We start from the raw sequence: 26,843 nt of genomic DNA on the forward strand, positions 1-26,843 counted from the left end.
AAAAAAAGACTGATAATTTTCAGCCCATAAAATCTTATGATTTTTGTTTTCAATAAGCCTTCAGTAGGTGTCAATGGGCTTTTTGCCCGAGATAAGACTGTAAGATGTAAGATGCAGACCTGATGTTCGTGTGTTCTGACAAAAACATCTTCATGCATTTTGAGTTCTTTATTGCTGACAGCATTGATCTTTGTTTTCACATCCTACCAACTCCATGCATTTAATATTTAATAATACTGTTGATATTAGGCTCCATTGTCTCACTTATATAAATAACATAATTAAACCAAATCTTCCTTCTATATAGAGTGTGCAAGGCTGGAAAAATGATCTAAATGAATGCAATGCCTTTCTAAAAATCCCATACACATCAACAGTAAAGTAAAAGAAACTATAATAAAGTGGGCATGTCAAAAATAAACCTTTTTTTTTAATCTTAAAACATTTTGCTGCCACCTTCTGGAGTCTAATAAAATCACCATCTCAGATGTTTGTAATATTACATAATTCAGCCTTCAACACCAACTGCTAACATTATTACAGAGAAAGAATATATACATTTCTTCTTTATTACTTTTACATTCTAAACATGTCCAATTTCAACTTCCATGGAGAGATAGCACAGCACAGACTCAAATTTAAGAAGAAAAAAATATTGCGCATCAAGTAAGTCTCAATGAAATACATGAATAGTCAGTCAGCAGACCAAGCATTAGCTGGTCATAAAGAAATAAAAATAAACTGCTGCTCACAGATGGTACACAAATTCAAATAATGATCCATAATTATTTGCTAGTTTAAAGCTAAGGTTGCTCTTTAGAATGTGGGGCCTCTTTCCCCTCAATGTGTTGTGGCCTTCGCATATCTGCACTGCTTTTAAAATGTAATTCTCAAAAATAAACAGGAGGTAAAAGAAGTCCTAAAGCTTTAGTCTGCCCTACATACTCTCTCATGGTTTCTGTCAGAGATATTTTCCTCTGTACAACATTGGAAAGTGCAGTGCATTTTGGGGAAGATTAATATATGCAAATATAATACAAGTGCACAGAGCATGTCAAAAGTCCTTTATTATTGCTAAGACAACTGAAACACTGGAAAGACAAAAACTCCACTTATTTTAGAAAGGCAGATAACACAACCCATTTAAACTGAAGGAAGAATATTCCATATCCGTATGTGGTCCTGAAGCTGGCAATTTTCTTTTGATGCATGAGATCAATATTCCCAGAGCATCCTGGCGTTTGATTGCCTGCATCCCTGAATTGCTCATACAGATTACAGACGACGGTCGGCTCAGCAGGACATGTGCTGCTTGGCAAAGCACCTGGTCAGCTGCAGGTTGCTATTTGTTGGTGTGTTGCACAAGCACCTTTTGGGAAATAAGAATCAGAGTATCGGGAGACGTGAGCACCAGGTAATTTACTTTGATGTCACTATTGTTCCTTCATCTCTAGGGTTTCATTCAAACTAATGCATGGGTTCTATGATTTTATTTTTTTCAGAAAGCGCTACAGTGAGTTTGTTCCTTACAGAAAGAGCTGTCCACTTGAATCCATGCTGGAAAATTTTGGACAGCCACCTGCCTCTGAGAATGGGGTGGATGAAAATGTGTCCCTCCAGTCTTACTGTGGTGGCATGAACCGAGTGGAGTACGTGTATCCACCTCATAGTAACAGGTATGTGGGTTACACGTAGGGTATAGGCATGGGTTCTCAAACCCTAATATATTCTGCAAAGCACAGATGAAGTCAGTTTTCAGCCCAAATTTTGATGCATAGATGTATCCACTGCTGTGCCCTATCTCCAGCCTAAGTAGTTATGGAAAACTGATGTTTAAACACCTAGGTACTGAAGCGTCTGACCTTGTACACGGATACATACACGCTGAGGGAAAGGCAGCACAAAACTGGGAAACGTTTCTCTTTTTTTAACTGCAGGGACACCATGCGGGGTGGCCAGCACTAGAGAAACTCCTTCAGGAAAAGCATTAAGGGTCTTTTTACAGTATTTTATTCTTGTGGTACAGAAGTGAGAGTACGATGATGGGGAAAATAAAAATCCCAAGCAGAAGGGCACCAGCAAATGAAGGCAGGGCCTCGGGCAAGGAGGGCGCTCGGCGGTGTAAACAACCTCCGGGGCCTGCCGCCCTCCTCAGCCGGAGCCCGCGGCCTGCAGCGGGGCGGCGGCCCCGCGGTCCCACCCGGGCACCCCGCCCGCCCTTTGTCCGCTCGTGGTTGCGCGGCGGCGTCGCCAAGCGACGGGCAATACGGGCGGCGGGGCCGGCCGTGCGGGAGCAGCCGGCCGTGCGGGGCGGCCGAAGGCAGCCCGCGGCCCGGGCCCGCAGCCAGGCGGGACGCTGCAAGGCGCAGGGGCGGCAGGCGGCCGCCATGCCGGGACAAGGCGGCGGCAGGCGGGCGGGGGCGCGGAGAGGCGCGGCGCAGGTGAGCGGCAGGCCCCGGGAGCAGGTCGGGTCTGCAGAAGAAGGCGGCTGTTTGGGCATCGGGGGGTACCGCAAAGCTCGGGATCGGCTCCTTCTTCTGCTGCCGTCTCCTCTGATTTCCCCTCCCCCAAGCCACAGTTAGGGTTTTAGGCAAGTCGGGGGGGGGGGTCTCTCCGCGCCTCCGTTCCCCTGCCGCGGAGGAGTGGCCATAGCACTGCCCCGTCTTGCCGAGGGGTTTTGCAGGTGAAATTCGCGAGTGAAAATGGGAGATGTAGTTCATGTACAAAGGCTGCCCTCAGCTGGCCACATTGTTAAAAATACCTCCACGTATCGAGCACTTAAAAATGGGGAGAATGAGGATAGAGTGAAAACAGTGTTTTACTTACCCTTCTTAGGAATTTAAAGTTAAATGGGGTAATCTCTGTTGCACAGTTTTACTTATGCATGTGTTGGAGGAGGGGATTAGTGCTGAATTTGAAGAAGTGAAACTTCTGTATGAAAGTTATTTGCAATACCATTTCAGGGTGAGCTACAAGAAGCAATTTCTGCTAATGCAGCAAGGGAACAAACAGCTGTTTACTCAGATGACTTTGAGAGTGAAGAAGTTGCCATATTAAACGGTAAGACAGAATTAAAAAATTTTGCCTGCGTCTTTTCTGTTCTTAACTCATTAGAAGATCACAAGGAATCTTTGTGAGTCAATGTGCATGAATGTTCCAAGATTCATGTTGTGTCAACTTCTAAATCACTTAGTCCTCCCCTACAAAATTAGGAGCTGTGTTCCCAGCAAAATTAGGGGTGTTGCCGACATGCTACACTAGACACAGTATGTGCTGTTTCTTATAGCTGTGAAACACCTAAGCCAAGTTTTTAGATCTGCACCTGGATGAGACAGTGCACACTACCGTGAATAAAAGTTGACATGGTCAGAGAGAAAGCCATAATGCTGCTTTATTGTTTTACCAGACAGGACAATCAGAGATGCAAGATGCGCTGCAGAGCATGCTTGCCTGGCAGTGTAGGCAAGCCAGCAACAGGTTTGGTCTGGCAATTTTTCCAGGGCCGGGATGCATTTGATATTTGGTAATGTTTATGTTTAGATTAATTAGGCTGACCTAGTGACTGATGTGGTGAATTCCTGATATGGTGCTGCATATTAAGAGAAATATGAATCTTAAATATTGTAATCTGTTTCTAAAAGGACTACCTATGTGTAATACTTGTGTTTTCATTCACTTCTGAAGCATCTTTTAAAAGTTGGTGGGATGCTTTGATTTCCCTGTGGAGACAAGCTTTATAAAGAAGCTCCTCGTGGATTAAATATTGTACTCAACTATCATGGCATTTTTTGTCATCTGTCTTGAGTATTTGAATCTGAAGTAAAGTAAATTAGTAATAACAGTCTACAGAAAGATAAACATTTTTAAAAAAGTGTGAACCTTAACTTTGGAGCGGAAAGTATATTCATTTAAGTATCTTCTAGTTGATTTCAGATGGGACTGAAGTACAGAGAAAAGAAGTGGATGATGGGGTCTAGTAACTGCACATGTATAGCTTTATTGTGTTGACTTGCTTCTGCTTCTTACAACATTGGAGATGCCGTTTTTTGGAAGGGATTTAAATTGCGTGACAGATAAGAATTAACCATTGAAGATTTGAAGTTTTTTCTTCAGATTGGGCCCACAAAAACAGATGACAGGAAAGGATATAGAAAAAGGATCCAGTTTGGTGGTTTGGGGAGATCAGAGGTGCAGAAAGGGAACTGCTTAGAGATTTAAGTCGGAAGAGAGTTATATGAAAAACACATTTAAATCATAGAAGATATAGTTTCTGTGTCCTGTATTTTTCCATTTGTCTCAAAAGCTGCTAATATACTGAAATATACGGTTTTCAGGTATTGTGGAGGAATGTCGTAAAAGCAGTTCAGATGCTGACAGCACTAAGAAATCTGTTGCTTTTGAGAGTCCTCTCTCAGATGACGGTACATCACAAAAAGCAGCTGACTTAGAAAATGAAGGTGCTGATGACTTGACTTTATCCTTTCATGAAAGGAAGCTTCAGCAAAAAACACTTTCAGAAAGTGAAAACATACAAGATGACAGAATAAATGAAGTGTGCTGTTTGGAAAGTAAAAATGAAGACAATGACAGAAAAAATAATGAAGAGCATTCAGCTGCTGAATTACAATGTCCTATGAGTGAGATTGACCACTGCAATGATTTGCCTATGCCTGAACTAAAGAAAGAAAGAAAGGCTGTTACGCTGGATCAAAAGGAAAAGAAGCCAATACCAAAGCCAAGGGTGCACAAAACAAGAAATACGTCAGCATCAGGTGAAAAGAAAGTACTTGAATATTGTTGCTGTTGCTTGCTTAGCCATATTATATTATTTTAAATGTGTTGTTGTTAGGGTTATTTTCTGTGTTAAGTATATTTTCAGTTGTTTTGACTTTTGATGTATTTATTTAATGTTCTTCTAATAATACATGTTTTGATAACCTGCTTGGATGGGAATCTGAACCACTGTGGGTCAAGTATCAAGAGGTTCCTATCTGTCTTTTCCTTTCAGGAGCTGGAAACCAACTGTTTGGGTGCTTAAAGTTTACTTTTCCATCAGTACATCTGCATGGAAGGTGTGGGAGGGCTAAAGCTTCGTCTCCTCCATGTATGCATAACACAGAGAGCCATATTTACACAATGTCCACGGCATCCACCCATCCATTAATGGAAAGGTCATTAAACAGGCCTTCCCTCTCCACGGTCAATGAAGTTAGAACACAGTGTTCGCAAATACAGTGTTGAAGTCATGATGCTGAGACTTCATGCTGCTGTTGTGTAATAGAATGTCAGAATGAGCCATAACCAAAATGTTATGGATGGTAGACTTCTTATCATCACAAAGCTAGGACTTAAAATGTTCTTTGCTTTGTAGATACTGAGCTACTTTGGATGCATATTCAAAAAAAAAGTTTAGTGACATAAAGAGGACTTCAGTGTTTCATTATAAGAGCTAATTTATTTTATAACATGCAAAGCGAAACTTAGAATTCTGCTAGTTGGCTGTATGTACTTTTAAAAATTTTAAAAGTTGAAAGACTTCATGTTTTTTACCTACTTGCCAGTATGGGAAGAATTTTTCCTGTGCTCTGTTTCCATTATTAGTTTTTTGGTTTTATTTCAAGAGGAATTTATGGCTGGTCATTACCTGTGATGGAAGATGACAACTTTGAAATTGGTAAAGCATAATTAGTGGTATCTGCTACTTTTTTTCTTTCCACATGATGGCACCGAAGTGCCAGATACTTGAATGTGCAGCTAGGCACTCTAGATGTTTTTCTTTCATGGCCAGAAAGCCTGTGTAGTTTTTACATGGGCAGAAAAAACGTTGGAGAAAAAACATTTTCCTCATGTAAATGCTAGTACATTGTCTTCAACAGTCAACTGTTGTGAACTTACTCATATTAGATAAATAGATCCCTAGCCAACAGAGGAGTCCACCAACCAAAGACTTACCAGCTTTGTCTGCTCGTTTGATGTTAGTGTGCACTGACGGTTTTTGCATGCCATAAGTCACTTGTAAGAATATTGTTGTGACCTCTCAGCTCTCTGAACTTCACAGTAACTGTACAATTAGGCTTTACACTGCTGAATGTGCTGAATGGCCATGGTGATTCTCTCATTTCCTGTGATGTATATGAACAAGGACTTAATAGGTAATACTTCCATGTCAGTCTGCAGAATTAGATATGTATTTCCATGTGTCTCAACATACATCAAGCAAAAGGCAGGTAGAAAGCTGTTGATCTTGTCAGTGGCAGGGTAGGGGGGAGAAAATGCGAGGAAAATTGGAGGAAGTTTAGGAGCCAAAGGATAGAAATCTCTGAGAAACCATTGCAAAGTAGATCTGCTGCTCAGTGACTGACTTAGGAAAGGATCGGAGACATCACTGAAGAAGGTGGATGTATACTGTGGGCCCTCCTCTGACCACATTTCTCATGATGTCTTCTTCTACCCAGGGTTTTTCTGCTCTGCACCATATGGAGAGAAGCAGTCTTCCCTTCATATCTTCTCTAGTAGATAAAGAGAGTTAAGCAGAATAACAAAAAGTTTCTTACAACAGTGCTGTTAGATACATGCTCTCTTTTATGTTTATGAAAACTTTTAAATTGTCTCTGACTGCAGATAAGTTCTTGCATGTAGTTTCAATATATACATAGAGAGAATGATAAATGGAAAAAATAAGTTTCTAGATTGTCTGTCTACGAAATTGTTAGAAGCTTTATAACTTCCATTAAACTTTCTGAAATGTCAGTAATTCCTTATATAGCTGCTTGTATTTAGTCCCGTGTTAAGACAGATATACTATTTAAATAGCTTGTTTAACTGAAAATAGTTGAATCTAACTTGACAAAATAGTGTTCCAGACTAAAATGTCTTTAATTAGACATAACCTAAACTATAATACTCATTTTCATCTGAGAATATCAGCATTCCTTCATTAGGTGGCTGTTACAAAGCATCACCTCAACCAAGAAGTGTCTGGAGAAAAAGCGGCCCCATGAAAGACAGTGAGTTTAGTAGGTCAGAAGAAAAAATAACTCGTAGAAGTGGATTGTCTTCGTTTTCAGCACCATCATCCCTAACTTCTCTGAATACCAGAGCCTCATCTGAGAAAAAAGTGCTTGCCGAAAGCCGTGGTCCTGAAGTAAGACCGAGAATGAAGAGTATATGTGTTTATTTTTTACCATTTACATTGGAAACTTTAAAAAGTAACTTACTAGCTGTCAAAATTTTTTGTAGGAAATATAGGAGTGGGGGAAAATACAATTTCCAATAGCATTCTAGAAATGCTATTGAGGGGCATATAAGAGAATATTACTCATTTTCTTTCTAACTAGAAACAGGATTTTGTTATGTTTTGCAGCTGTTCAGAAATGGGTTCATGGGTTTTATTTCTCTGAATGTGAGACAGTAATTATACTTGGAGAGTTCTGAAGAAACATTTTGTCAGTGTATTATAAACTCAAGTTAAATAGTTCTGATTTGTTATGAATTGCTCACTTGTTTATTTGCCACTTTCTGATCTAAGGGTCCATGGCTAGAAAGTATTTCACCACCATTTACCATTAATTTTACGTCCCACAATGAAAGATCTGGAGACTCCAATTTACTGATGTGTGGAGAAACACCACTTTCACAAGGTAGAACTTAGATATGTACAGCCAGATAAATGTCATAATTTACACCTTGGTAACATCTAAGGTTCCAGTTCAAGTCTTCTTAAAATCAATGGTTTTCTTAATTTCCTCCTTTACATTCTCTTAGTATCTTTCTCTTGCCCTCATGTCTCCTTGTATTCTGCTTCTAAGAAAGGCCCAGCCTCATTCTTGCCATTATGTCTAAGTGCAGTATCAACCCAAGTAGTTAGAAATTGGGTCCTGGAAATGTCCTAGGATTGGAGAGGAACAGATCGAAGTCTGAGAAGTGAATTTGCACTTTTGACTTGAGTCAAGTGTCGGCATCATTGCCTAAGCATCCTTGAGACTTAAAACAAGTCATTTTAATTTCATTTCCTCTTTGCCATCAACGTGACCAGGATGAGCCTTTCTCTTCTTCAGGCTGGTATTGTTTTTCAATTTTGGGGGCATTTCTTAGTCTCCTTTGTTAGACAAAAAATCTGTGTTACAAAAAATGAATGGACCCAAGTTGAAAAGCACTGGAATGGGCTGTTAAACACCTTTCATATTGGTTAAGGTTATCATGCTTGGGAGTACTTTGTAAGACTCCAGCGGGTAGGTAACATAGCCTGTTGGATGCAGTGAGGGAAATGCTGTTGGCATGGCCTATGTTATGTCTGTGCACTGGGCTGCAGCCTAATGAGATCAAAGTTAGGACTTGGCTTGAAGAACTGAGTATAGGAAGGTGAACAGAAGTTGAAAAATCAGGCACAGCATACTGGGTAGTGAATAGCAAATATACTTAGATCTGAAGTTCAACAAGGCCAAGTGCCGGGTCCTGCACCTGGGGCGCAACAACCCCAAGCAGAGCTACAGGCTGGGAGATGAGTGGCTGGAAAGCTGCCTGGCCGAGAAGGACCTGGGAGTATTGGTTGATAGTCGGCTGAATATGAGCCAGCAGTGTGCCCAGGTGGCCAAGAAGGCCAACAGCATCCTGGCCTGCATAAGAAGCAGTGTGGCCAGCAGGTCTAGGGAAGTGATTGTGCCCCTGTACTCGGCTCTGGTGAGGCCGCACCTTGAGTACTGTGTTCAGTTTTGGGCCCCTCGCTACAGGAAGGACATGGACGTGCTCGAGCGAGTCCAGAGAAGGGCAACCAAGCTGGTGAGGGGTCTGGAGAACAAGTCTTACGAGGAGCGGCTGAGGGAGCTGGGCTTGTTCAGCCTGGAGAAGAGGAGGCTCAGGGGCGACCTTATCGCTCTCTACAGTTACCTTAAAGGAGGCTGTAGAGAGGTGGGGGTTGGTCTGTTCTCCCACGTGCATGGTGACAGGACGAGGGGGAATGGGCGAAAGTTGCGACAGGGGAGTTTTAGGTTGGATGTTAGGAAGTACTTCTTTACCGAAAGGGCTATTAAGCATTGGAATGGGCTGCCCAGGGAGGTGGTGGAGTCACCATCCCTGGAGGTCTTTAAAAGACGTTTAGATGTAGAGCTTAGCGATATGGTTTAGTGGAGTACTTAGTGTTAGGTCGGAGGTTGGACTCGATGATCTTGAGGTCTCTTCCAACCTAGAAATCTGTGATACTGTGATACTGTGATACTGTGTTTAATTTTAGTTCTTTTTTGTTTTGCTGGTACATTGAGCATTGTTACTAGAACAATATTTAAGGAGAAATTTGTATGGGGAAAAGGATATGAGCATCAGTGTACTGGAATGTGTAGATTCTCCATGAGGAGGGACAGCATAAATGGAGAAGAATGATAAGGTGCTGGTGTCAAGTGGTGGAAAAGGGACTGGAAAATAAGTGTTTCAATTTGATGCTAAAGTGTGCAAGTGTAAAGATTCCAAGCAGACCAATAAAATTTGTATAGCTAGAACTATTAAGGAGGAAACTACAACAATGCTTATGGGTTTTACGTGGCTTTTTTCATTACAGTTAATATTCTGTATCTGTTTTGCAAACAGAGCTAAACTGACTTATACATGAAATTCAGTGATGAAGCTCATGCTACAAAATAGTCAGAAATCTAAAGTAAATCAGCTGTCTACAGTGTCCTGCACACCAACTGCTGCAACTTAACTACACTTGTATAGTTTCTGATGTCTACAGCTTGTATACGGTTGTTATACTAGCTTAGTAATAAGCTTAAAGTCAAAAATGAAAGGTTACATATCAACAGAAGATAGAAAATGGTTCATACGAATTCAGAATTTTCTTTGTCACCTGGAACCTACCTTCATCACTGTGATTAAATTTCTTACATTGTCAGCGTCAGTAGTTCTTTCTTCAGTTAACTTGGAGTTACTGTCATCCAAAACTTACTTCTTTTCATCAGAAGACTGTAACTTAGAATTTATCATAGATATTCCTGGTTTGTATCTTAATTATTTGAAAAGTTTAGATCTCTGTTAATGTCTGTTCAGATCTGATAAAAACGTTTTTAAGTATTATTGAAAAAGTGCTTCCTAACTGGCAATTTCACCATTTAGGCATGCATTTAAATTGATGTGACATTTTGCTTAAATCCTCACCACTGAGGTGAGAAATAATCTTTCCATTATTTCCTTGTGCATCCCACACTCCCATAAAACAACACACAGATTCTTTTTTTCTTTATGCAGATTGTCATACAGACTTTAGTAGTAGTGTAGACTTCTCTAGATGTGAAGAGTTCCTGCTGTGATCGGAATGGCTCTTGCTTTTGGTTTCTGCTCTATAGCCAAGTTCACGTGGAGAGGCAGCTGGGAAGTTTTGCTGTTATCATGCTCTTATACTTGTTAAAACTTTGGTTGTATATAGTAAACACATTATCCTATGTGAAATTCAGTAATATGTTTCATAAACAAATGTTTTTAGTACAGAAATAACAATAATGAGAAACCATGAAACTCTTGTTAACATATTGTCTAAGCGAATGTGTCCTCTTAATCTTTTTACTCCTGTTAGATGAGAGGAAGGATACCAGCCCCAGTGTGATAGAAGCAATGATCACAACAGCGTATGAGAAAACAAAGAAATCAGAGAAGTCAACAGATGACAGTTCAGATAAAAAGGAGAACTTTGTGCAAGGGCAAATAGTAACTGATACAGTACAGGAAGCGTCAGTAGATGGTCAGTCTGAACATGTGGAATCAAAGAATACTTCAGAGGACTTTGTCCAGGTATTTTTATATGTGTTTTTACTGTTGTTCAGAACAATGAGCAGTGCAATGAAAAGTTTTGTAAAGAAATTTGCAGTTAGTACCTTAAATGTGTAAAACTCTGCTTGTAAAAGTTTTAGACACGAGGCTCTTACAAATTATGGATAGTTTTAAGGAAGATGTAGGGAATACCTTTCACAGAAATAGTTTTAAACAGACAAAGGTAGTAAAATGTGTGTTTTCAAATCTTAATTAATTATCCTTATGGAAGTTAAAATGCCAAATCTCTATTTTGAGGATTGAAAAGTTGAAATGAGCAGTGTATGTTGGCAGAGGATGGAATCCATGGTGTGACTTGATTAACAAATAAGACACAAAGTACTTTATGCCTTATCATGAGAAAGAAAATATGTAGGTATATGTAACTGTTAAAGCTAAATATTAAAAACAATTTAAATAATGTTGATATAACAGGGGAGCCCACTGTCCCTTTAGGTTCTTTTTATTCCTTTTTATCTCTAAACTATCGACTGTATTTCAACATAATACAAAGAAACATTTCTAGATGCCATTCCAAACATTTCAAAAGGTGGTGTGTTTTTTTAACTTTCTTACAGTACTGTACTGTACCCTTTCTGTATTTGAGTGGCTTTCATGTGTATATATGTTTAACATCCTTGTTAAATTTTAAAATCTGTGTCATCCTGATCTAGTTCTGTTATCTGAGAGACTGCAATTTTTGTTTTCTCTTGCATTTCTTAGAAACAAAGTGAAACAAAGGCGACAGTTCTACAAAAATCAAAACCTTCATCTTGCAGGTGAGAGAACAATGCTGTCTATCATAGTCTACAGAGCATAAGATGTACGTAGGTGCCCTGACAATGCCACTTTGCTCTCATTTTCTGTCAGCATTTTCTTCACTGCTGACAACTTCTCACCATCTGTGGAGGATACCTTAGGAGATGAGACGTTATTATAATCCTTGCTCAGTATCTCCTCTGTCAGATTAGACTCCAAGTCTTTTGTCAATTTCTATAATGAGTGTGTGCTCATGTGTCCACCAGTGAATCCAATTTGTGTTATCTTAACAGGTTTTAAGCTTTTTTATGGATGAAAGCATAAGGAGCTTGTAAATGTTCTTGGGCTGAATATGTTGAATAATGGCTTGTTTTCTCAGTAATAAACCTGCCCAAAGAAAACGTGCTTTTTCCTCCTTTCCTATCTCCACACAAGTACATGTACAAACCGAATCACATTAAGTTCTGGTATCAAGAGAAATGAAAGGAACACTGCTTGCTAGCAGCTACAGTAAATGAAAGGATGATTAATATGTTTGTGTCTTTACAGGTCTCTGTCTTCTGCACACTTAAAGAAAAAAGGAAAAGCTGTTCCATCAGCTACAGCTGTTTCACCTCAATACTTGGGAACATTGAAGGTGTTGGAGAATAAACACTTGCAGAAGAACAGTAGAGAATTTGACAAAGCAGATAGTTTACGAGCAGCTGTTTTCCAGGTAGATCTTAAACAGACAACAAAATAAAACAAAATCTCCTATGCGTATAAAGGTCTTATAGGAGCCAACAACACTTATTTTCATGAAATCAATATTGTTATGTATATTATTTTCATATGCTTACAGATTCAATAATCCTTTTATTCCAGTGGCCATACCTTTTCATCAAATTACAGACTTAAAAGCTAGATGAGAGGGACATACTTTGTTTTGTAATTTTATTTTTGTGTCAGACTATTCTCAGACATATATTTTCCTTTATTTTTATTTTTTCCTTAACAAAAGTAAGTGTTTAGTTTAAAATTTCTTTTTCTGGTATCTTCTATTCAGTTGGCATTTAGGAAAAGTAAAAACAAGTCTAGTATTCTCTCTGGAAGGATAACCTGTGTGGATTCCGTATAGAATTTCATCACAATTCGTATGTGGGTTCCAACAGATTTTTGTTACTAACCTGTGTGATGAAAAATACGCATTCCTTTTGTTAACAGATGTTGTTCCTATTGGTATATGTTTGTAATACTATTTATGGTTCTAACCCAAAATTTAGAGCCTGAAATCCATACTTATAGTCTGCATAGTTTTAAAGGTAGAATAGGTTACATTTAGGACACTCGTTTTTTTAAGCAGCATACCAAATATATAATTAAACCTTGAAAATTTAGGCCAGATTCTGCAAATGACTCATAACATATAACAGTGCCTGGAGTCTCACTCTTCCCAGTTGGACTTTGTTCTCTTTAGTTACAATTATTTGCAAGAGACAATAAATCTAAACAATATTCCTGTATCCCAAGTAATAAGAATATTCCATATTTCTTTTTCTTCTTCTTTTTTTTTTAAATGCTTATGTCTTGTTGATGTTTTTAAGAGATTTTATTAAAGATCTTTAAGGCTTTTCACGTTTGTAGCTATCATTGTAGAACCTTAGACTTTTCTTAACATAAAAGAAATCACACAAAAAAATATCTGTTGTGAAGGTCCTTAAAGTAGTTTAATTTGAACCGTGTCTTACTTTTCCACATGGGATAATTATTAAAGTAGCACATGGAAGAACTGAGAGTGATTCTGGTTGTCATTATATTGGTGCTGCTCTAATAATATTCATCTGTTTTAACCGAACATCTTTAGTTACAGCTTAAAAACACTTTAAAAGTGTAAAAGTCTTCTAATATTGTTACAGAATTGGCTGGAAAAGAAAAGGGCTTTACTACTGGAATTAAAGAGAAATGAAAAGAAAAAAGCTGAAAATCTGAGGATCAATACTGAAGAGGTTTGTTTACACTCTTGTTTAAGGAGAATTTGACAAACTATCATTCTCTGAAGTATGTTTACCTGTGCTTTGTGTCTAATTACATCACTCTGCTACTGTAAGGCCTCCGGCTTTCTCTAATTGGAAGCAGTAAGTGACATGTCCTGATTGTTATGGTTGTGCTAAAGGGTGTGTGGCTAATGCTTCCCTACACATTTGCACCAGGGATGTTAAAAGTGTTCTTAAATTAATTAGATTAATTTTCAGGTTTGTTTACAATGATCTTGGGATACTCAACCTTTCACACGTTAAATTTCATCATATCTTCTGGTGGAAAATGAGTTTGCTCCCTATCTCAAGAGATTCTTATCTACATTTTACATATACAGTTGCTAGATTGGGTTTTTAAGTATTTAATATGTTTCCCTTTTAAGTATTTAATATGTATTTCATGTTCTTCTACACATTTTGCAAAAGTCATTTGTATAATTTGAGTGAGTTAAGTTAAAAATGAGCATAGAAAAGTCTATATAGTTCAAATTTGAGTATTACTTGGAATGTTTTCTACATATCCATTTCCATTTCTTTATTGCTGAATCTAATCCTACATTTGAGAACGAGTTTAAAGTATACTTTTTCAATTATAGATATATATTTTATATTTAAGCGTATTTAAATGTAGAATGTTATTTTCAATCTAGAAAGAAGGTGTTAAAAGAAAGGAAGCAATTGCAGCTTTTGAAGCCTGGAAAGCAATGAAAGCAAAAGAAGCAAAGAAGTTAAGTGAAAAAAAGAAGCTCGAGGAACTTAAGAAAAAGAAAGCAGAAGAACAGAATGCGGAGAAAATAGAAGCAGCACAGAAGGTAATGTGAAATATGTATATAAAGGTGGTTCAGATATAGTTCAGGAAATTGCTGAGAATAATTTTGGTTAATCCAGCAAGAGATGGAATGAACTGGATTCTAAAATCTGAACGCAGTTAATCTTTGAAGAAAACATGGTGAGATTCAGTTCTGTTGGAAATATTTAATGTTTACATTTGTACACAGACAAGCATTTCTCTGTGTTTGGAGTCTATTAGCTGAATACAAAATAAACTCCATGTAAATGCATAGGCAAAGAACTATTGTGTACTGGGGAAAATAACATGCTTTTTAGATATAATGATATCCCCTTCTGAGCAATGCAACAAACAAATATTCCAAAATTTGAACATGAAGAAATACCAAAAATATTAATCTAGTGTAAGTGAGGAGAGCACTGACAAAAAGATGAGGGGGAAGATTTCTAATGAACCTGTGATTTTCTTTAGGCATTTGAAAAATGGAAAGAAAGAAAAACAGAATACTTAAGAGAGCAAAGCAGAAAGGAAAAACAGTCTGAAAGAATCAGGAAGAAGAAAGAAGAGGAATTGGTTGAAGAAAAGAAGAAAGACAACATATCAGCAGTTGAAAAATGGTACTGCATTTGATTTTTGGCATATCAGTTTCCAGAACCTTTGCTTATAAATGCAGTAGGTCTTCTGTGAGTGCTTGATGTGCTTGTGATTGGGAAACAATGGCTTGCTTGGGATCAGGCTTTTCAGTCTCAGTGAGCAAGCACAATCCCAGTGAGAACACATTCTACAGTTTCTTTTGTTTTAGTAACTTAAATAATTTCTTCCCCAAAAGACTAGGCCCAGGCAGAGGTACTACAACTGAGAAGTAAGATTCACCGAGTAGTATAATGTCTTGCGTGACTAGTCTCATGCTTCATTAGTAAGCAATAGGAAGGAAGGTAAATCCTTCTTAAAGAATGTAGGTGTATTCAAAAGCAAATGAGATGTGTTTGCTGAAGGAATTTTTTGTTAGTTTTACAAGCCAAGAGTTTTCAGAGACTGAGTGCAATTTATTGTATTACCTGCAGAACTTTTAAATCTAATTTTTATATGATACCAGATAAGGGGGAAAGTAGTACAGAGAAAATGATGCCATAGTAGGTAGAATAATAGTTTCATTTATACCTTGGTGTTAAATTACATGAAGACGGACATCAAAAGATTTATAAATATATATGTATATTCTTGATCTGTTACTAAATGCATAATATATCTCTTTGGACTCAGTTTAGTTAATCAGTCACAGATACAGCATTTAGACTGTTACACAGTGATCTCCTGTTCTTCTTTCTCACTATACAGGAATGAAAAAAAGAAAGAATATATAAAACAAAAGAAGGCAGAAAAAATCCTAGAGAGAAGAAAGCAAGAAATACAACAGACAAAGAAGGATGAGAAAGATAAAAAGGCTATTGAAGAATATGAAAGATGGCTGGTAATTTTTTTTTTTTTCACTATGTAAAAAAAATTAATGTAGTAATGAGGGTGAATACTTTCATATGGTAATGTAATATTCTTGCTGTTTCATGCTGTTACAAGAGAGGCCAGATGATGGTAGTATTACATAGCTAGTCCTCAGACACTCTTGAACAAAACGATAAAGTATGGTGTGCTTGATCTTTAGCTTACATGGAAAATGTATTCTTCCTACCTACATGACTTACGAGTTTTGAATTTCATAATCTTTTCTTCTATTCCATGTCAGGGGAAGCCGTCTCTGAATTGCCAGCTCACCACAGCACAAAACCAGCAAAACCTAGCAGCACTGCCAGCTGCAGCAGTGTAGGCATTTGCCTTCAAGGCAACATTTAGAGTGAGGAATTCTTAAATTGATAAAAGCAGTTACACTGAGGTTTGAGATTATTTTGATTGACTAGAAAGGCAAAATTCTAATGCTGCCAATTATATTTTCCCTACAACAGCATGTTTTATTCCTAGTTGTTAAGCAGTAAACTAATCTGGTAGTCTAGTCCCAACAATAATGCAATATTTTTTTTCCTTGCAATAGAAAGGCAAACTAGAGGAGAGATTGCTAATATTTTTAGCATATATTTTCTTAAATATGTGTGACTTGCTAGTTAAAGAAAAATCTGCATTTTCCATCCTCAGCCTATGACACGGTCATTCATCATGTTGACTTCCAAAGTTTTCTTAGTTTGAGAGCATTTCTTCCATTGTCTCTCTTCCATGTGATTTCTGGCATACAGCCGGTACATAAGGGCTCTGTTGCCATTGATAAGAAGAGGATCCTGCAACTCAGCTGGCTTGAGATCCTTACGCATGCTCATTTAAACCATCGGTAGACTATAAAAAAAGTCTTTTCCAGAGTTTCAAGTAGATTTTCTGCTTTTTTCTCTGGTGATAGATGAGATTGTTCTCTTTGCTTTGCAGCTAACACACCTTTACTTCAAATAGCATATCAGCAATGACTCTGTTCCTCATGTTCTTTGGCTGGAATAATATAATCACTTTGTGTAGTAACAGAGAAAATATACACCTTCAGTGAACTGCAGAGAGAAACACTTGTAAAGCTGTCAATTTATTACCAAGAGAATGCAGATGATATTTGCGTACAGATAGATAAACTGTTGTCAAATCTAGGAAGGCAGGATTTTGAAAGTCTTAAATGTATTCTTTAAAATAAGGGGATTTTTGTTTGAAGGGAAATAAGAGTAATATAGTGGGAAGTATTCTATTATCTTTTTTCATTAGCAGTTGAGCAGAAATAAATGTGTGAATTCATCCTCATTTCCTCATTTCCTGAACCAAGCGTTGATCATAATGCATGGGTAAAGCAGAAATTTTAAAACCTCCTTGTAAGTTCTATAAGAAACATTCTGCTGTTAATGGAAATTCTGTTATATATACTTTTAGAGGACATTGTGTCGATCTTTGATAACACAGTTTAATACAGAAGATTACTTTTTAAGGCATGAAAATGAATGCCCTGAAAAAGGCTATTAATGTGTAAAATACTAACATAAAAAGGATAATCTTGAGCTGAGATACTTTAGTATTGCTGAGAAAGGTTAAGCTTCTGATTTTTTAAAAATTTTATTTCTTTCATAATATTTGCCTCTTGCTACTCATTAAGTACTCTTCAAGCCAATCTAGATGTAATTCTTGATTAAATGACTGCTTTTACTTAGTACTTTTTACTTTTACTACCAGTGTCTGACATTTGTCACTGACATGCACCTAGTCTGAGAAGTGGAACATAGAGGAGAATCACGTAGAAAGTTTATTATGATGGATTAGTTTGGTTTACATTATTTTTTAGATGTTAATCTTTAACTGTTTTTCTGTAAGAACCTAGAAAAAAAGTGAGTATCCTAGATGTGTTATGTTCTCCATTGTACTTGGTTAACCTAGTTGAATTGTTGAGAAGTGGTGCTGCTCTGTGCATTCTTTCAGATTTACAGTTCTTGAAAATCAATACAGTAAGGTTATGATTCCTAGAAGAAGGTTGAAATATTACCTTGAGATTGAGTATGCTCAACACCTATTTCTGGCATTCTAACGCTGTTAAAAAGCATCAGGAAGTGATATTGTACTGGATTAGTCTCATGGAATTGTTGGTTTTCTTGGTTACAAACAGCTGATGTGAGTTTTTCATTTCATGTGGTTTAATAAGATCTATCTGAAAATACTTTCTATATTGGAATCTTAATCTCCTGGTATTGCAATATGTTTGAAATACGACTGTTAATATTATTCCTCTAAAATGTTGTAAGTCTTCTGTACTATCTAAAATTCAGTTATTATGTGACAGTCACACTGCTAACAAATCTGATCTTCCCAGAATTTTGTAAGTGAAAAATGTATTCCTTTTACCAGGCTATTGAGTAAGAAATTTTAAACAGAAAATCAAGCCAATCAAGTTGATCTGCTGTATGACAAACTGTAGTTCTAGTTTTCATCTTGCAATATTTCTTTTACTCATCTCTCATTAGTGCAAATAACCTCTTATTTATTGTATTAGGGAAGATTTATATCACTTATTATGTCTTGTGAAGATGTGAACTGTGGCCAGGATGAGAACATAAAAAGCATGGTGTGTGTTGAAGGCAGGGAAGAAGTCAGCAAGGCTTCCTGTCAAATTTATCTTTAAAAAAAACAGCTAACTTAACCCAAGACACTCTGCTTTGCATCAGGATTCATTCATGAACATGGGATCTTCAAATCCAAGTATATAAAATAGAGATGCGATTTAAAAAATCCAAAGCAACTTTAAGTCCCTTCCTGGGTGAGTGTATGCTTTACCTTTGGTTTGGCATTTTCTTACATGAATCGGTTGTGCAACATGTATTCAGTAAAGAGTGCTTTATAAACATGAAATATGCACACTTTTAAGACATGATTTCTCACGTAATTGCCACTACTGCTACAATAAGTCTTATTTTTAATGAATTTCCAATTACTTGTTGTAATGTCTCTTTGAATGTCAAATACAGATCCAGATTCTAAGATTGGTAGAATAAGATTAAGTGTTTGTAAAAGTACATACTCAGGATATGTACAAATACACCAAACAGGAGTCTGAATCATCCATGTTCCATTATAGAGAATATTCTTCCAAAGCTCACGTGTACTGCTAGCACATATCTTTTCATCTTCTTTCTTGAGAAATATCACTGATAATGCAGATTCCTTTCTGTTTAGGGCACTAACCAGTTTCCTTTAAGAATGTCTGAAACATATCTTGAACTTGTTCTAGACAGAAGAGTCAGAATCTTATGGTGCTACTTAAGCCCAGTTTGTCTCAATTATCCCTTATAATCCAGGAAGGTAGAGTTTGTACAGAGAGATAATATTATTTAGTAGACTGACAGTTCTGTATCGCTTGTTTTAGTAAAGGGCATTAGTTCTCCATGCAAACCTTGCCTTGCTAATAATCAGCTTTACTAGTAACAACATGAAATCATTGTGTGTTGATTTAGCCAGACCAGATAGATAGATATTCCTTACTGAATTGTGTCTTTATGTTAACAAAGATATTCAGGTCTTTGTTTAAAAACATACTGATAGGGCTGATGTTTTAGAGTATGTTGTACTCTTACATTTTTGTACATATCACAGTTGTAGCTAGCATTAGTAAGTTTGAATAGGGTATACGTATAAAACAAGGAAAAATTCCTCTCAAGTTCCCTCTTTTACAATAACTCATCTACCACCATTTGCTAGTCTCTTCCTTTAGTTGCAGTAACCTCACTATTTCTCTTCTTAGTTATGAATAACAGAAAGATTCTGCCAGGATCATGGGATCTTGCAGTGTCCCTCAAAGGGATCGGATCATGGATTATCTAAGAGTGCCACTTATAGCTATCTTCAAGGAGCAGTACTTCCACAGCAATGTAGTTCACATGTGAAAATATTAAACTTTTATGGTGCTTCAAAATACCGGCTGATAGGTTGCAACAGAGGGAAGAACCAAGGTTAGATGGATTTGGCAAATTGATTATGATTTCAAGCCTGCGTATCCACAGTGCATCTTTATTACCAATGGCGTGTATGCCATCTGCTGTTCCTAGGCGTGCACTGTTCGTGTGCTAGAAAGCCAGCAGCTCAAGGACCTTTTTATCCACCTATCTAATGGGACACTGTAAGTGATGCTCTGATCCGTAATGTCAACCTTCATTCCACCAAGAGGGAAATATTCCTTAAGCCAGTAAGTGGTGTGCTCATGCATGCACCACAAACCTACAAGTGTGATAAAAGGAAAATTTGCACCTGTAAAGAACTCTCCAGTATACTAAATTGCTAAGGTAGATGCACTCTTAGATTTTTGATCTCCACAACAATGATATGGCAGCCATCTTTACAAAGAAGAACACTTATTTTATGTACGAACAGAATGAATGTTCTGTATGAACAGAACAATATAAGACATTAACTAATGATATTCAAGAGACCTATTATTCAGAAACTAATTAGCAATTATTTACTATTATTTTTAATCAAGCACAAAAATATCATTGCAAGTATTGCTTATCCTTCATCATCCTAACTCACCACTGCTGTTTGAAACAATAGAAAATATCATTAGAACCTTACAGTGTTTATAAAATAGATGGAGGTTTGTTTATAATTGTTTACTTCCCAGATTAGCTCATTTGTGTGATTTAATAAGTACAGAAGGTTACACAGATGCATCAAAATTAATGTAACAAGGGACATATTTAGCATTGTGTAAGTATCCTTTTAAAAGAAATATTAAGATGAGACTAATTACATGCAAGACAAATACAATACCTAATCCACTAGGCCTTCTGTTGCATTTTTTGTTTAGCTAGTGCACAAAGCCAGCTCATCCTTGAGACTGTCACCTTAATTGTAAGCAACATCAAGTGTGCAGCCTCTGTGTTGCATTGTGCAATGTGCATGACTGAATCCCTAAACGGGATGTGCTAAGCTCCGAAAGGCAAATCTCTATTGTGTGTTAACTTCTCATTTTATCCAAGAAAGGTGTAGCAATAATTCTGACTTTTCCATTGGTAGAGTTCTTTTTTTGACACATTTTTTTTTTTCTTAGAAAAAGACAGAGAGGAGAGAGCAGCTTGAGAGGCAGCAAAAGAAGCTCCAGGCAGCCTATGGGGATGAAGTGCATTCTCCCTGGAGTCCACCTGGTAAAGTCATGTATTCAAGGAATTACTGAGCGGTCTATTGCGTTCTACGAGAAAAGATCGTTTGCAAACTTCTGACAGTGAATAGTCATTTATTTCAATAACACCTGCTTTTCACTGAATCTGTAATAGAAGTTGCATCCTTTCTTTTTAGTTAGTACGATCTCTGGAGATTGGTTGTCCTTTTCCAGTTCTTCAGCAAATGCACTAATTTTTGTAATTCTGCATTTAACTTAGTCTTGCTAAATACTATGTTACTTCATTCGTTTTTTGTTGAAGTCTCTATTCAGGCTATGTGAGACTGGACCCTGGTCTTTTTTTTCACACAGTAAGTAGCAGTTTATTTAGCAGAATGGTTATATTTAAGTTATTAGGCCGTATTCAGCATGAGTAATGACCGTAATTGCTCAAAATGAGTGGTCAGTTGCAACTATGCACATTCAGAATCAGGGAAAAAAAAGAAGGAAAGACGTAAGTGTTTGCCTTCAGAAATGTTTTAGAGACAATCTATTTATAAACCATTAAAAGATGATGAACAGGTGACAATTCAATAAAAGGGAAAGTACAAGCAAGGGAGCTAAACTGTATGTGCAGGATGAAAGGACAGTAATGCTAGATGATGTGTTTGAAATGCTTCTCTCCCTTTATCTGCAAGACCAGTTTCGAATGGGTAATGGAGAGGCAAAAGCAGCTCTTTTTCTTATGTGGTAGGTAAGAGTGTATTTGTGAAGAAAGTACATGATCAAGAATGCTCCTGCCATGAGGAAGATGGGACTGGGGAGTTAAGCGTGGAAGAACTGTGGGGTGAAGGCAGGAGGAGGATGGGGAAGGAGATGTTAGCTGTCTTGTGGTAGAGCAAAGACATAAAGCTAAGCAGTATGGTGGGGAGATGTTGTTTTCATGCGTTAAGAGATGAGCTGCAGAGAACACATTTAACCCTTTGATTATGTTACACTGTGAAATACAAAAATAACTTTTAAATTAAAAGTACATCATACAGAAACAGCCTTTCATGGGGCCAAACCCAGTTAGCTATGGGATGGTAGAAAAGAATTAAACTGGAACTGGTGAAATGTAAAATGATCCAGGGCTGAGACTGTAGCTGTTAATTCTGTTTCAGGTATTCATATACACTCCATCTATTTCCTGTTTCCTGCAGGAAACAGCTATTTTAGAAGCATGTTTTGTAGTTCACACAAAATCTTACATAAAAACTGCAAGGGCAGAACAGTGGTACTCTTCTGAGGCAATCTTAGGCACTGAAAATGACTTTTCTGGAGCTTAATTAAAAGACTTCTGTTGTTGTTTTTCCGTGATCAAATAAATCCCTCCCAAACACATTTTCATCATTGCTAATAAGCCAGTTGCTGTAGTAAGTTATTAAAACTACTTTTTTTTTTTTTTTTTTGGTTCCCATGGCTATTTGCCTCACTATTTTGGAATCAATGGGAAGACTACAGATCTTTAGAGATCTTCACATCTCTTATTTGCCTACTGTCTAAACTCAGGCTGTTACTTATGTGTTTTCTTACTTTAATTTTAATAATCATGCCAGATTTGTTTCTGAAGTGAGTATTCAAAAAAAGAAAACCAACGAAAAACCCTAGTTCATAAATTATAGATGTATTTTCTCAAATGAAAATCTTGCACTTCTTTAGACTGACAGCCTCCTTGGGAAGTAAAAGGAGCATTTGGGAAGTAAACTTGCACTTTTACACTCTTATTCTGTTTATAAATTACTGAGATACTCATTAATTCTGTATTTCATTCAATGCTGGGGCATCTTCTCAGAAGAGAAAAAACACAAGACTGTCAAACAGAGGAACTTCTTCAGTTCCTGACATTGCTTGCTTGTTTGTTATGTTTTAGTGAGAGCCACTGATGATTTAAACACATTTGTTTTGGCCATAACTATTCTATTGCCATAATGCTTTGTAGGTGAAATTTATTGTTGGTGTATATGTAAACGTGAAATTCAGAAGGATATCTCCTTTCCTTATAGTTGAATATGGTTCTGTTCATTATTGTTAGTATGCACTCTTGTTTTGTGAATGCATAATTCAGAGCTTTGTCAAGTTTGACAGAAGTAGAAAGATAAATATGTTAGTCGGTGGTGGAGTAGTTATCATCATTAACCTAATTTCTGTCAGTAAATAAGGGTAAAGGAAGGCTTATAAGATGCACAGTTTTCTGTTGCAAATCATCTATTCACTGTGTAAAGAAGTATTTGCTAATCCTGAGAACAATTATGAGGTTTCGCTAATAGTTGTGCTGGATTTGTGTACAGCCAAATCATCTGATAGATCATATTTGATCCATTGTGAGGAGTGGTTGCAGATTTGATATGGCTTCTTCTAGATTAGGGTGTATCTTTACCCCAGAATCAGGTTTGAGTACATTAACTCATATTTTACACTACACATCTTGACTTCCAGTTTCCTTGCCAGCACCTAATTCATGGTAGCCCTGCCGTGGTTTGCAATTTTTTAGTGGGTCTCTGCTGGTCCTACCTCTTGCTTCCAGGTCTGTTTCTTCCCCAAAAGGTAATTGTACTTGGCCTGGCTTTTATAATTTTGTTTGTTTCTAACCATTTTCTGCTGGCATGCTCACCCAGAAATGTTGTGGCTGGAACAGTTTTGTTCTACTAAAGAGTTTGTAGTGGAGCAAGGGAACTTTATGATACCCATCCTTTGATTATATGCAGTCTGCAGGTAATCCAGCAAATCCAGACTTTTACCTGGCTTCAACTGCGCTTTACTAGAGATAATACAGACAAGTGAATAGAGAGGACTTTAATCAACTCTGGGCCTGGCTTTGTCTGGACTTCCTGCTACCTTGTGACAGGTCAGGCATTTTTTCTAGCAGTAGTGGTATGACAATGACTGTGTTAGTATCCAGAGAGAAAGCAAAAGTTCACTGCCCACAGAAACATTGAAGAAGTTGTGAACATGCACAGCCAGAGCAGCTTCAGTGGACAATCTAAGAGGCAGGGTAAAATTACATATACCAGCAGGAGATGTAACAGAATTACAGCACAGCCAGAACACAACAGAACTGCCAGCTCAAATTAGCCCACCCAAATTTTTAGGGGTGGGGTGGGGTGGGGAGAGGAACGAATTCAGGCATTTAGGCTGGAGCAGTGATGTGCATTGTCTGCTAGGCTTTTAGCACTAGGAGCCCTGAGTTCAGGTTTAGTCAAGAAACCGTAGCACTGTAATTTCATGGGAAAATTAAATGTATAGGAGACAGGAAATTTTGCTGTGCAGCTGTCATCAGGAGAGACTGAGACAAAGCATGCAGCCTGTGTGAAACTTGGCATGCTGAATCATCTAGATCTTTATTTTTGCAGTGTCCAGCTAGGGCAAGCAAGGCAAGTCCCCGTGCTGACAGGCTTGCAGTTGAGTGAGGGATGCAAATAAAAAGATTGTTAGAGGTAGTGGCAGAGCTGGAAAAAGGTATATCACATGCCTATTGCTAAGCTGAATGCTGCACCGTTACTCACTTCAAGCTTTTAGATGATTGGATAGAAAATTTTTGACAGAAGATACAAGTGGGAAGATGTTGGTGACATCCTGCAAAGGAGTGATATACCAAAAACTCACATAAATTCACAGCTTTTCAGTGAGAAAAAAATGCTGAAGATCTGTAGACACACATGGAAAAAAAAAAGATGGTACAACTCTGTGTTTGACTTTTATAATAAAATTTTGCGAGCTTTGTCTAATCTTGCATTATAAAACTTTGGACATGTTAATGCATGATGTAGAAAAAAATGGAGCTGAGATGTACAGGTGTGTACAGTAACTTATAAAAATGTATATTTATTTATAAGTCCTGTTATGTTTACAGAGGGGAAATATTTATTAATAAAGTATATTTTAGTATGATGGAATCAATGTTTGCATGTGATCTGTGGATATAAAATCTTATTTAAAGCTTTTATGCATGTAAATGAACTAAACACTATCTCTAAGCACAACATATTCTTTCATGATTGTTAATATGACAGTCTGGGAATTATATCCCACTCAAGTTATAGCTTCTGACACTACAGCCCTCTCCTTTGGTTCACGGATGCTCACTTCTGCTTGCTGCCACACCAATATAAATAGACACTGAAGGAATGCAAGGGGTTCCAAGTACTGACATGGAAGACAGTCTCTCATTTTTTCCAAAGTATTTTATTCAGGCATTAAGTTGTTGCATTGGTACACTAAAGGGGACAGGTTGATGGTCTAATTAAGCAAATTCAAAAATTTTATGCGCTACATCAAGACCTCCAAAAACAGAAGCACTTATCCACCGGGAGCTGTCCAGGCAAAATGTCGACAGGTAGCAAAATGCCTTACCCCTCTTTCTCAGAAACTGTTTCTGCAGGGGGAAATTTAGATACAGCAACTAAACAAGGAGATAGGATAAACAATTTTCTGTTCAATTTCCTTGTTCTGGGTAAGAAAGACTGTGCATGGGTCTCTGGTACTTTTTTTTTGTTTCATATTCATAGAATATAAGGCCTTTAGATCATCTTACCTGGTCTGTGTACCCAGGACTGCTACATCTCACTCAGTTGTTTGTGTGTTGAACTGAGTCACCTGAGTATGACTAAGACACTGTCTACCTTTTCCACTGCTATATTGAAAAGTAGCTCCACGTCCCCTAATATGCCTGGTTTTCAAAGGACAACTCTTGCTTTGTGTGGCAGTGCAAACTTCATAATGCTGCCCAGGGCAGTCTCCTGTGAGATCCTGTCAAACAGCTCCCTGAACAAGCCATCATCTGCTCTCCTGAAGACCAAGGCTGTGGTTCTGCTGTTTGTCTTGTTCCCTTCTTGCAGGACTGAGAGCTTCCCAGTCTCAGTCATTGCAGCCAAGGTTCCAGGAGCATTCACAACCCAAACTACTTCGTTCCTGTCAACACGCAAAAGCTAAGCTCTAGTCAGAAGCATCTCGCAGGTCACCAGCACTATCAAATGCTACTTATAGTTTTTCCACCTCCAGGTTTCTACGGAACTGTTGGTTTTAAAGAACAATTTCTCAAATACCAGTAAGATATCTTGGTTAGACTTTAATGGCTAATCAGTAATAGCAAAACTGACCTCATTGTTTCAGTCTGGGGCGTGGAGATGTTTGTTCATATTATCAGACTGTATCCAGACAGTTAAGCTGTGTTTTCAACATAACCCATAATTTTAGCACCTTCGCTCATAAAAGATGAAAAGCCCTTAGTATTGCAAAGCATTTTCCTTTTCTACTACTTCTTTTATGAATAGACTTTAATGCTTTTATTTCTGGCTAAGTTCTGGCTGAAACAGTGGAAAGGTTTTTCATTAATTCTTCATTTAAAGAACAAGTGAGAACTTCCATTATAGGTTAATCATTTTTCATGCAGAGAAATGTAAAATGAGTATATATTCATTTTCATGAATATAAACTGAGATGCCCAGCCCTTGATGATAAAAAATGATACAAGGCTAACATTATTTTCAAGCATCATTACCTCCCAACAAGTGAAATAGGATGTTCTGCTGTTTAACTGTATCAGTGCCCAGGGGTAGCATATAACAATAATACCCCGGTTGATTTTATATTTCCCTTGGCACATTTTAACTGTGTGGATGACACTGGCGACCCTTCCCCATATACCGCTTTACAACAAAAGAATTATGGAAAAACAAAGGGGAAAAAAATCTGGAGGAAAAATATTCAAACTATCCTCAGTCTATTTCACTTTCTTGAATAAACATCTGGAAGAACTTTGGAGAATAAATCATATTTTGGATTTTAAAATAAAATAAAATTATCTACCCAGAATACCTACAAGCTTCTT

The 26,843-nt window shown here is 37.5% G+C and overlaps 1 protein-coding gene across 3 annotated transcripts; it reads left to right on the top strand.

Annotated features, from left to right (window-relative positions):
* Positions 1 to 1,027: 1,027 nt before the first annotated feature.
* Positions 1,028 to 24,909, top strand: MAP9 (microtubule associated protein 9). 3 transcript variants are annotated; one of them, XM_083836411.1, is made up of 13 exons: positions 1,028 to 2,441; positions 2,964 to 3,060; positions 4,335 to 4,772; positions 6,942 to 7,144; positions 7,529 to 7,640; positions 10,562 to 10,776; positions 11,518 to 11,573; positions 12,103 to 12,268; positions 13,449 to 13,538; positions 14,219 to 14,380; positions 14,830 to 14,975; positions 15,697 to 15,829; positions 18,549 to 20,920. In XM_083836411.1, exons 1-13 carry the CDS (start codon positions 2,040 to 2,042, stop codon positions 18,588 to 18,590), a joined length of 2,262 nt encoding a protein of 753 aa, XP_083692537.1. In that variant the 5' UTR covers positions 1,028 to 2,039; the 3' UTR covers positions 18,591 to 20,920. The 3 variants fall into 3 exon arrangements, with proteins under 3 accessions (XP_083692537.1, XP_083692536.1, XP_083692538.1); XM_083836410.1 differs by lacking the exon at positions 18,549 to 20,920 and adding an exon at positions 20,927 to 24,909 and having other exon boundaries at positions 1,032 to 2,441; XM_083836412.1 differs by lacking the exons at positions 6,942 to 7,144; positions 7,529 to 7,640; positions 18,549 to 20,920 and adding an exon at positions 20,927 to 24,909 and having other exon boundaries at positions 1,046 to 2,441.
* The last annotated feature ends 1,934 nt before the right edge of the window (positions 24,910 to 26,843 follow it).

The sequence above is a fragment of the Anser anser genome (assembly GCF_964211835.1).
Source record: "Anser anser genome assembly, chromosome: 4".
Classification (NCBI taxonomy): Eukaryota; Metazoa; Chordata; class Aves; order Anseriformes; family Anatidae; genus Anser; species Anser anser.

What these genes read in the sequence shown, in the direction of transcription:
- MAP9 (XM_083836410.1), top strand. Translation starts at nt 2,040, where the DNA reads ATGATGGGGAAAATAAAAATCCCAAGCAGAAGGGCACCAGCAAATGAA. An exon ending in TCAAAACCTTCATCTTGCAG is followed by an intron (nt 11,574 to 12,102) that starts GTGAGAGAACAA and finishes GTGTCTTTACAG; the next exon opens with GTCTCTGTCTTCTGCACACT. An exon ending in AAATAGAAGCAGCACAGAAG is followed by an intron (nt 14,381 to 14,829) that starts GTAATGTGAAAT and finishes GATTTTCTTTAG; the next exon opens with GCATTTGAAAAATGGAAAGA.